This window comes from Schistocerca cancellata, chromosome 1 (assembly GCF_023864275.1).
Source record: "Schistocerca cancellata isolate TAMUIC-IGC-003103 chromosome 1, iqSchCanc2.1, whole genome shotgun sequence".
In the NCBI taxonomy this organism is placed as follows: Eukaryota; Metazoa; Arthropoda; class Insecta; order Orthoptera; family Acrididae; genus Schistocerca; species Schistocerca cancellata.
The window spans coordinates 790,462,120-790,474,244 of NC_064626.1; the positions used below are offsets into that span (position 1 = coordinate 790,462,120).

Consider the following 12,125-nt stretch of genomic DNA (forward strand, 5'->3'; position numbering starts at 1 on the left):
AGTTGCCCTTCTTTGAACTTTTTTGATCTCATCTGTCAGTTCCACCTGATGCAGATCCCACATTGCACAGCAGTACTCCAGAAGAGGGCAGACAAGCATGGTGTAAGCAGTCTCTTTAGTAGACCTGTTGCACCTTTTAAGTGTTCTGCCAATGAATTGCAGTTTTTGGTTTGCTCTACCCACAACACTATCTATGTGATAATTCCAATTTAGGCTATTTGTAATTGTAATCCCTAACTATTTAGTTGAATTTACAGCCTTCAGGTTTATGTGACTTATTCATCATCATCATCATCATTTACGACTGATTATGCCTTTCAGCGTTCAGTCTGGAGCATAGCCCCCCTTATACAGATCCTCCATGATACCCTATTCAGTGCTAACATTGGTGCCTCTTCTGATGTTAAACCTATTACTTCAAAATCATTCTTAACCAAATCCAGGTACCTTCTCCTCGGTCTGCCCTGACTCCTCCTACCCTCTACTGCTGAGTCCATGAGTCTCTTGGGTAACCTTGCTTCTCCCATGCGTGTAACATGACCCCACCATCTAAGCCTGTTCGCCCTGACTGCTACATCTATAGAGTTCATTCCCAGTTTTTCTTTGATTTCCTCATTGTGGACACCCTCCTGCCATTGTTCCCATCTACTAGTACCTGCAATCATCCTAGCTACTTTCATATCCGTAACATCAACCTTGTTGATAAGGTAACCTGAATCCACCCAGCTTTCACTCCCATACAACAAGGTTGGTCGAAAGATTGAACGGTGCACAGACAACTTAGTATTGGTATTGACTTCCTTCTTGCAGAAGAGAGTAGATCGTAGCTGAGCGCTCACTGCATTAGCTTTGCTACACCTCGCTTCCAGTCTTTCACTATGTTGCCATCCTGTGAGAATATGCACCCTAAGTACTTGAAACTGTCCACCTGTTCTAACTTTGTTCCTCCTATTTGGCACTCAATCCGTTTATATTTCTTTCCCACTGACATTACTTTCGTTTTGGAGATGCTAAACTTTATACCACAGTCCTTACATTTCTGATCTAGCTCTGAAATATTACTTTGCAAACTTTCAATCGAATCTGCCATCACAACTAAGTCATCCGCATATGCAAGACTGCTTATTTTGTGTTCACATATCTTAATCTCACCCAGCCAGTCTATTGTTTTCAACATATGATCCATAAATAATATGAACAACAGTGGAGACAGGTTGCAGCCTTGTCTTACCCCTGAAACTACTCTGAACCATGAACTCAATTTACCATCAACTCTAACTGCTGCCTGACTATCCATGTAAAGACCTTTAATTGCTTGCAAAAGTTTGCCTCCTATTCCATAATCTTGTAGAACAGACAATAACTTCCTCCTAGGAACCCGGTCATATGCCTTTTCTAGATCTATAAAGCATAGATACAATTCCCTGTTCCACTCATAACACTTATCCATTATTTGCCGTAAGCTAAAGATCTGGTCCTGACAACCTCTAAGAGGCCTAAACCCACACTGATTTTCATCCAATTGGTCCTCAACTAATACTCGCACTTTCCTTTCAACAATACCTGAGAAGATTTTACCCACAACGCTGATTAAAGAGATACTTCTGTAGTTGTTACAATCTTTTCTGTTTCCATGTTTAAAGATTGGTGTGATTACTGCTTTTATACAGTCTGATGGAACCTGTCCCGACTCCCAGGCCATTTCAATTATCCTGTGTAGCCAGTTAAGACCTGACATTCCACTGTATTTGATGAGTTCCGACTTAATTTCATCCACCCCAGCCGCTTTATTGCACTGCAATCTATTGACCATTTTTTCCACTTCCTCAAATGTGATCCTATTTCCATCATCATTCCTATCCCATTCTACCTCGAAATCTGAAACATTACTGATCGCATTTTCACCTACATTGAGCAACTCTTCAAAATATTCCCTCCATCTGCCCAAGGCATCCACAGGATTCACCAGCAGTTTTCCTGACCTGTCCAAAATACTTGTCATTTCCTTCTTACCTCCCTTTCGAAGACTGCTAATTACACTCCAGAATGGTTTTCCAGCAGCTTGACCCATAGTCTCCAACCTGTTTCCAAAGTCTTCCCAAGATTTCTTCTTGGATGCTGCAATTATCTGTTTGGCTTTGTTTCTTTCTTCAACATAACTTTCTCTGTCTACCTGGGTTCTGGTATGTAGCCATTTTTGATACGCCTTCTTTTTACCTTTACAGGCTGCCTTGACTGTATCATTCCACCAAGCTGTTTGCTTCATCCTACTGTTACACACTACTGTTCCAAGACATTCTTTAGCCACTTCTAGTACTGTGTCCCTGTACCTTGTCCATTCCTTTTCCAATGACTGTAATTGACTACATTCAACTAACTGGTACCTTTCTGAGATCGCTGTTATGTACTTGTGCCTGATTTCCTTATCCTGAAGTTTCTCCACTCTTATCCACCTACATATGGACCTAACCTCCTGCACTTTTGGCCTCACAATCCCAATTTCACTGCAGATTAAATAATAATCAGTGTCATCAAAGAATCCCCTGAATACGCGTGTGTCCCTCACAGCCTTCCTGAATTCCTGATCTGTTATTATATAATCAATGACAGATCTGGTTCCCCTGCCTTCCCAAGTATACTGGTGAATGTGCTTATGTTTAAAAAAGGAGTTTGTGATTACTAAGCCCATACTGGCACAGAAATCCAAGAGTTGTTTCCTGTTCCTGTTGGCCTCCATATCCTCTCCAAATTTACCCATAACCTTTTCATACCCTTCTGTTCGATTTACAATCCTGGCGTTAAAATCACCCATGAGCAGAACACTGTCCTTGTCCTTTACTCTAACAACTACATCACTGAGTGCCTGATAAAAACTATCCATCTTATCTTGATCTGTCCCTTCACAATGCGAATATACTGACACAATCCTAATTTTCTTGCTAGACACTGTCAAATCTATCCACATCAGTCGTTCGTTTACATACCTTATTGCAACTACGCTGGGTTCCATTTCTTTCCTGATGTAAAGCCCTACACCCATTGTGCTATTCCTGCTTTGACTCCTGACAGGTAGACCTTGTATTCTCCCACTTCCTCTTCTTTCTCACCCCTTACCCGAATGTCACTAACAGCTAAAACGTCCAGCCCCATCTTACTTGCAGCCTCTGCCAGCTCTACCTTCTTCCCAGAGTAGCCCCCATTGATATTAATAGCTCCCCATTTCATTACCATTTGTTTGCCAAGTAGTATCTTAGGAGTCCCTGGTTTGTCAGTTAGAGGTGGGACTCCGTCACCTCCAAAGGTCCGAGGCATTTTGCTCTGATTGTTGCCAGCATGTGACTTATTACTTAATCAAAATTTAGTGGATTTCTTTTAGTACTGATATGAATAACTTCACACTTTTCTTTATTCAGGGTCAATTTCCACATTTCACACCATACAGATATTGTATCTAAATTATTTTGCAATTTTTTTGGTTATCTGATGACTTTACAAGATGTTAAATGACAACATCATCTGCGAACAATCTAAGAGGGCTACTCAGATTGTCTCCTATGTCATTGATATAGGTCAGGAACAACAGAGGGACTGTAACAGTTCCTTGGGGGACGCCAGATATTACTTCTGTTTTACTCAATGACTTTCCATCTATTATTATGAACTGTGGCCTTTCTGATGGGAAATCACGAATCCAGTCGCACAACGGAGGTGACATACCATAGGCACACAGTTTGGTTAGAAGATGCTTGTAAGGAACGGTGTCAAAAGCATTCCAAAACTCTAACAATATGAAATCATCCCCTGTCGATAGCACTCAATACTTCATGAGTATAAAGAGCTAGATGTGTTTCACAAGAATGATGTTTTCTGAATCCGTGCTGACTATGTGTCAATAAATAATTTTTTTCAAGGTAGTTCATAACATTCAAACACAGTATATGTTCCAAAACCCTACTGCAAATCAATGTTAGTGATATGGGTCTGAAATTCAGCAGATTACTCCTGTTTCCCTCTTTCAGTATTGGTGTGACTTGAGCAATTTTCCAGTCTTTAGGTGTGGATATTTCTGTGAGCGAGCAATTTATATAATTGACAAATATGGAGCTACTGTATCAGCATACTCTGAAAGAAACCTGACTGGTACACAATCTGGACTGGAGGATTTACCTTTATTCAATGATTTAAGCTGCTTTTTTACACTGAGGTTATGTACTTCTATGTTTCTCATCTTGGCAGTTGTTCTTGATTGGAATTCAGGAATATTTACTTCATCTTCTTTGGTGAAGGAGTTTTGGAAAACTGTGTTTAATAACTCTGCTTTAGTGGTGCTTCATAATTTTTATTGTGCAGTGAAGGAATTGTTTGTATCTTGTAACTGGTGTGCTTGATGTATGACCAAAATCTCTTTGGGTTTTCTGCCAGATTCTAAGACAGAGTTTCAGTGTGGAAATTATTGTAAGCATCTCACATTGAAGTAAGCACTACCCTTCAAACCTCTGCAAAACTTTGCCAATCTTGAGGATTTTGTGTTATTTTAAGTTTGGCATGCTTTTTTCATTGCCTCTGCAACAGTGATCTGACTTGTTTTGTGTACCATGGGGGATCAGTACCATCACTTATTAATTTATGTGGTATATACCTCTCAATTACCATCGATACTATCTCTCTGAAATAATTCCACATCTTTTCTACTCTTACATGATAAGAATGGAAGGAGTGGAGACTGTCTCTTAAAAAGGCATTAAGAGCATTTCTATCAGACTTTTAAAATAAATGTACTTTGCGTTTCATTTTTGATGGTTGAGGTTGTTATGGTATTCAGTCTAGCAGCAACTGCCTTGTGGTCACTAATTCCTGTAACCATCATGATACTCCCTATTTATCCAGGATTATTTGTTGCTAAGACGTCAAGTATGCTTTTACAATCATTTACACTTTGAGTGGGCTCATGTACTAATTGTTCAAAATAATTTTCTGAGAAAGCATTCAGTACAATTTCAGATGACATTTTATACCTGCTGCCGGCTTTAAATGTATGATTTTTCCAGCATGTTTCCAACACAGCTACAACAATTTACAATTACAATACTAATCGTTTCTACAACTACCTTACTGTGTTTTACCTGCCACCTTTTAGACAGATGCCCTTTCTGTGGTTTCCTGAGGCCCTCTAATCTAAAATACTGCCAAGTCCCTCCCACACAGCTCCTGCTACCCATGAAGCTGCTTCCTGTGTGTTGTGGACTCATCACCTATTAAGCAGGATCCAGAAACCCTCCAACAGATGGTGCAAGTCAAGGAATATGCAGCATACATGGTCACAGAACTGCCTGAACTTCTGATTCAGACCCTCCACTCGGCTCTGCACCAAAGTACCACAGTCTCATTGGTACCGACATGAGCCACCACCTGCAGTTGGCTGCACCCTATACTCTTCATGGCATCTGGAAGCATCTTTTCCACATCTGGACTGACTCCCCCCGGTATGCACACAGAGTGCACACTGGCTTCCTTCCCCTCCTTGACAGCCATGTTCCTAAGGGTCACCATTATGTGCCTAACATTGGAGCTACCAGCTACCAGCAATCCCACCCTTTGTGAATGCTCATATCTGTGTGATGAAAATTAGAAAGAAACAGTCTTTCTATTTGTGTTTTTGGTAGTGATTGCTTAGGTTAATGTCGAAAATCAGAAAGAAACAAAATTTTGTTAGTTAACTGGCAGGAAATAAAAAAAAGACAGGAATTAGAGTATTCTAACAGAGTTAAACACTAATGAAGATAGTAAGTATGAAAAATAGTAAGTAACATTTTACAAACTTTATTTAAATTTGATATTACTCCTTCAGTGATTTGAGTTAAAAGTACAGGATAACATGAAGCAGATTCCATTCCCTTTACATTCTTTTAGGTGACCAGTTATGTCAACACAAAAAATGAATATTTATGAGTAATGAATGTGTTAATTCAAAGATGAAACAATTTAACACGGGTATAAGTGTAGAAATTAGTAGTGTTTGTTTTTTCTTCAATGTATGATGATCAAGCAAAACCGTACCTCAGGACACTAAAGGACAGTGAGGGACATTGGATAGCCAGTTGGACTTGTGAAAGGTATATACTATGTGGCATCTAACTGTATTAGTGAAAAAAAGTGTGAAAAGTGAAACGTTTTTCTTCTGTTTTTAAGGGAAACAATAATAAGAGCTTTTTCTTTTTTTCTAAAGAAGTAATTACTCAGCATGTAAATGTGTCTTTCTGTGCAACATGAAATTATGTCTTATAAGATACATGGTTTGGACAATGTGTATTTCTTTGCATAGTAGATTTATGGCCAGTTTCAGCAATCAAGACAATTTCGAATCAAAGTGTGATAAGTTTTGTAAAAATTTTGAAGCTAATTGTCTAGATACTGGATTATACAGTCAACTACTTGGCAATATCTGTCTATATAATCCAATGTGAGGATCAATGACAAACCAGATGGATTCTTTCCATGTGTTATGTTTTCCTTCCACCAAATTTTTTTTTTTTCCTGCAAATTTTGTGATATTTTTGATATTGTCATTTATATAACACATGACCAGTAGCTAAATATCTCAGACATTGACCCAGGACAAATTCAGTTTAACTATGAAAAGCCTGTAGAAATGAATAAAGTAGTCATTCATGATGAAAATGCTAACTTGATTTCAAAGCAATTAACAATTTTAGACAAAACATTGTCACTGAAATAGAATCACATATTTAGGCAATCCAACCAGTGCAATTCAATAGAAGTTATCACTGTATCTGAAAGTTCATGTTTCAACAAATCTGTATCCACTATTCAATTACTCAGAAATGTATATCTTTAAACATAATTTGTGAGGATCTTGCAAACATTAAATCAATTCTGGTTATTGCAAACTTATAAAACGAGGATGATGGCAACCTGTTCAGATCAGTTCAAGTTCATTCTGTAGAGTTTTGAAATGAGCAAGGTATATGTTCCTCAATGCGGAATAATGCGCCACAGTCAATGAATACACATTACAAATCAGAGAATGTTATCTCAAGTTCATATCTGGGTGTTTATTCACTAATTTAGTGACTGTTTAAAATTACTAATTTGACTGTGAATGAGTAAATATTCTTGTGGATTGTGTCAAATTTCAATAATGATTATCAGCAACTATGACACTGGAGCTACATCATAAGCAGAGTTATTTGCAAATAGATAATTACTGCACATATTTTATTTGTTCTGATATGATTATCTGTTTGAATGGGCAGTGTGATGAGTGACTTATACAGGGCTATTACAAATGATTGAAGCGATTTCATAAATTCACTGTAGCTCCATTCATTGACATATGGTCACGACACACTACAGATACGTAGAAAAACTCATAAAGTTTTGTTCGGCTGAAGCTGCACTTCAGGTTTCTGCCGTCAGAGCGCTCGAGAGCGCAATGAGACAAAATGGCGACAGGAGCCGAGAAAGCGTATGTCGTGCTTGAAATGTACTCATATCAGTCAGTCATAACAGTGCAACGACACTTCAGGACGAAGTTCAACAAAGATCCACCAACTGCTAACTCCATTCGGCAATGGTATGCGCAGTTTGAAGCTTCTGGATGCCTCTGTAAGGGGAAATCAATGGGTCGGCCTGCAGTGAGCGAAGAAACGGTTGAACGCGTGCGGGCAAGTTTCACGCGTAGCCCGCGGAAAATTGGCTCATGCCACAACTGGAGACCGACAGCGCCGACTTCATCTTTCAACAGGATGGTGCTCCACCACACTTCCATCATGATGTTCGGCATTTCTTAAAGAGGAGATTGGAAAACCGATGGATCGGTAGTGGTGGAGATCATGATCAGCAATTCATGTCATGGCCTCCACGCTCTCCTGACTTAACCCCATGCGATTTATTTCTGTGGGGTTATGTGAAAGATTCAGTGTTTAAACGTCGTCCTCTACCAAGAAACGTGCCAGAACTGCGAGCTCGCATCAACGATGCTTTCGAACTCATTGACGGGGACATGCTGCGCCGAGTGTGGGAGGAACTTGATTATCGGCTTGATGTCTGCCGAATCACTAAAGGAGCACATATCGAACATTTGTGAATGCCTAAAAAAAACTTCTTGAGTTTTTGTATGTGTGTGCAAAGCATTGTGAAAATATCTCAAATAATAAAGTTATTGTAGAGCTGTGAAATCGCTTCAATCATTTGTAATAACCCTGTATAGTGACTGTGTTTATGATACAACTGCCAGACGTGAATAACTGTAATGGTTTATGTTATGGTTAGATAACTGCTTTTAAACAATCTAACAGGACATCAACTGCATGTAGTATGCAGTTACTCACCTATCAGTGCATAATATGATTGATTACATTATAGTTAGCTTGAACATTTGAACAATAGTTCACTTAGCAGCCAAAATGTTCGAACTTCAATTTTTGGTGTAGACAAGAGTATTGATAATAGGTTATTCACATCATTAACTTTTCTTCCAGTTTTGATGGAAGCATTGCTACAAAGGCCAAAAGTGCAGAGAAAATGGATAATCTACATGGAGACTAATCAATGCCATATGAGTAAATTATTTCAGGTGGACATTGGAAGAGCTACATTGATCTGAGATTTACAATAAGTCATATTCTGATTTAGTTAGTTAGTTTGAAGTGAAACACATTAATTCAGGAGTTTCTGTCAATATTTGAAAGTAATTTCCCCTAGAAATAAATTATAAGGAGAAAGGAATTGGGACAAATAATTGGGAAGGGTATGGTGCAATTTCTGTCCAGCATTACACATTAAAGTATTACATAGTTTCCCTAAAACACTTGAAATTAAAGACAGGATTTTTCATTAACAAAAACCATGTTAATTTATTTCTTCATATTTTTCCAGTCTGAACTTCTGATGTGTACTTTATGACACTGACCTCAATGAAGCATTAAACACTAACACTTCACACAAAATTTATATGATAGGTAAGCCAAATAAATATCCACCAATTTTTAAGGGAGCATTTATAATAGCAAAACAGTACATGTTATAAAAATTAATGCCCTCATTGAAAGTCTCAGCAACCTCTGGTTCTCAACTTCTCTAGGTCTCATGTCCTTAATTTCCTACCTTTTTCCAATTTCTTCAGTTTTAACCTACAGTTCATGACCAATAAATTGCAGTCAGAGCCAGGCTGTACAGGAGGTATGTTTTGATGTGGTAGGGATGACGGCTGTCAAAATGCAGGTACTATTGGTGGTTGCTGAATTTAATGTCAGAAAAGTTGTGGATGGAGCCATCACAGAAAAGGAAGTGAACATCCAAGAAGGTGGCACACTGGTTTGAGGAGAACCAGGTGAAGGAGATGGGAATGAAGGTGTTGAGGCTGTGAAGGAATGAGGATGGGGTGCCCTGAGTGTAGAACATGAAGATATCATCAATGACCCTAAGCCAGACTAGGAGTTTACAGTTTTGAAAGGCTAGGAACATTCCTCTAGAAGGCCTACAAACAGGCTGGCATAGGAGGATGGCATGTGGGTGCCCATGACTGTGCCACTGATTTTTTGTGTACCTTCCTCTCAGAGGAGAAGCAGCTGTAGTTAGAATAAAGTTACTAAGGTGTATAAGGTAGTGTGTCTGGAGTTTGAAAAACTGTGGGAACAGTAATATTCAATAGTGGTAAGACCATGGGCATGAGGGATGTTGATGTATAGGGAAATGGTGCAACAGTGATGAGTAGGGATCCAGGAGGTAAAGGGTGGGGATAGTGAGGAGTCATTGAAGGAAGTGGACTGGCATCTTTGACATGGTGGCTAGATCAGAGGTAACTGGTTGTAGGTGTTGATCAATGAGGGCCAATATTCTTTCAGTGGTGGCATAATTGACAGCTACAGTGCAGTGTCTAGTATTGTTGGATTTGAGGATTTTGGGGAGCATGTAAAGGTGTGTGTGTGAGATGTTATAATGGTGAGGAGGGAAATGGATTCAGGGGTGAGGTTCTGGGAAGGACCTAAAGCTTTAACTACGGATTGGAGGTTGGACATCTGGTATGAGATTGCTGTTGGCTTTCCAACCTGGAGTTTCCATTGTTTGAACCCTGAATTAAACTGGAGGTTCTGTTTGACATCTGGTACAAGATCACTGTTGACATTCCAAACTGGAGTTTCCATCATTTGAATACTGAATTAAACTACATAAAAACATCAAATACTCTGCCATGACTGCCAGTAAATTTTGACTGCAGATTTAATGAACACTAAGAAATTGCTATGAACAGTTACCACAAAATGGTGCTATATCTATACTGGGGACAGAACTTACAGCTTTTGGCACTCATGTGATGTATCTTCTGTAGTCTACATAATTTTGCCGTCTTTGGCATTTACATTAGTTTGACAAGACCCAGAAATAGTGTCTAATCTGAAAATGGTGGCCAGATATGCCAAGCTTATTTTAGGGTGCAACAGCAAACCCAAAAATCTACTTTCAACTAGTATTCTGGGAAACCCTGCATGGTTACTTACATACTAACTCTATTTCAGCTTGTTTTTAAGCTGGTTTCTAGGAATTTTATGCACATTATTTTATTTAGTGCATGGTCATTCATTTCTTTTCCTGGCATCAGCAGGCTATTTTTGTTCATGCCATAATATGAGTCTTAGTGAGATTAAAACTAAAGATACTTGCTGTGAACCCATAATCAGAGCTCTTTTTTTTTACATGACTAAGAAATACACATGCATTGTAAAACATTTACCACTTGAATATAACTCAGAAATAAATAACGGTTTGGTAATGTTTCTATTCAGATTCTTAAGGTTCGTCAATTATTTTGATACACTGCATTTATAGTTAATATCAACTATATACATCTTGTGTGGACCACTAAGATAGTGCATTTGTTGTGCCATAGGAATATCACTATAACAACATCTAAGTAAGATAATATGAAATAAGTTTAATTATGTATTTTGGTTAACCTCTTTATCAAAAATACAACTTAGTTTGAAAAATGTAGGATATTGTTCTTTTGAAATATGCAGCACTTAAAGCAAGCAAAGGCAGTGATGTCATTAATATTGTGTGCCACTGGCAAAGAGGAAAAAATGTCACCCTTCATACAGACATCTAATGTAGATAACATAAACAACATTGCACTTTGTACCTTGTATACAGCAGAACCTGCAGCTGCACATGCGGCTAGCACAACTCCACCCAGTGTTCGACTTTTAGTGATTCCATCCATGTAAGCCAAGAGTGCAATGCCAGTGTCACACAGGATAACAGCTACAATCTGTGGTTAGAAATGGAGCATATCAATATTTAATCTAATCTTAGGTGAGATATGCAGTTGATAAAATATGTTTAGGATACTCTATTGAGGAAAAGCTTGTTGATATACGAGGGAATAGGCTACATTAACAACTTGGAGAGAGCAATGCCAACATACCATATGATATAGTTTTAGATTTCTAGGCTGTGATATATGTTTACAGCTGAATGCATGCATTTAGGTTAATACAGAAACGGTATCACTATAACTTTCAGTAACTAGCTTGAGCATTCCTATCAGCCATGATTTTATGCAATATAATAGTTATCATGTAAGGTTCATCATCCTGTTATTTCTTTTGGAACAGGAAAAAATAATGAAAGGTAAAAATGGGAGACATTGACTAAATTAATACTTGATTTTTCTTTTTGAAATGCTGATGGGCACTTACTAAGGATCACAACTGGATTTCATAACTGTGAACACATTGTTTGGAGGGCTCTGATCTTAATTTTATTATTCAATACTTAATTACACATCTATTGAACCTAACCACAAAATTAGTTCTCTTAAACTTGTTTTATTTGAAGAAATGTAAGCAAAATTTGGAAAGTACTCAAACTATTCAGCTTTGTGTCCTTTTTCTCATAAAACAGTCAGAACTAAAGAATGAATTATGCTGTTTTGTTGCATTTAGATTGTAGACTCAAAAAATATACATTTGAACTGTAGGTAATTTAATTTTATTTTGTAATCTGTCAAACATTCCAGAATGCTGTTCTTCCCAAATATTCAGTAAACTAGATAAAAAATCAGTAGTGTCATATCTCTTGAAACTTTCAGCATAGGGCAGGAG

General features: G+C 38.1%; 1 protein-coding gene across 13 annotated transcripts in view; it reads right to left on the reverse strand.

Annotated features, from left to right (window-relative positions):
• LOC126187542 (putative thiamine transporter SLC35F3) overlaps window positions 1–12,125 on the reverse strand; it is a 653,727-nt gene that overhangs the window by 204,923 nt on the left and 436,679 nt on the right. For all 13 annotated transcript variants that reach the window (XM_049928741.1, XM_049928748.1, XM_049928702.1 and 10 more), the window contains exon 8: window positions 11,162–11,290. In XM_049928741.1, coding sequence (XP_049784698.1) covers window positions 11,162–11,290 — 129 coding nt within the window. The remainder of the gene's footprint in view (window positions 1–11,161; window positions 11,291–12,125) is intronic.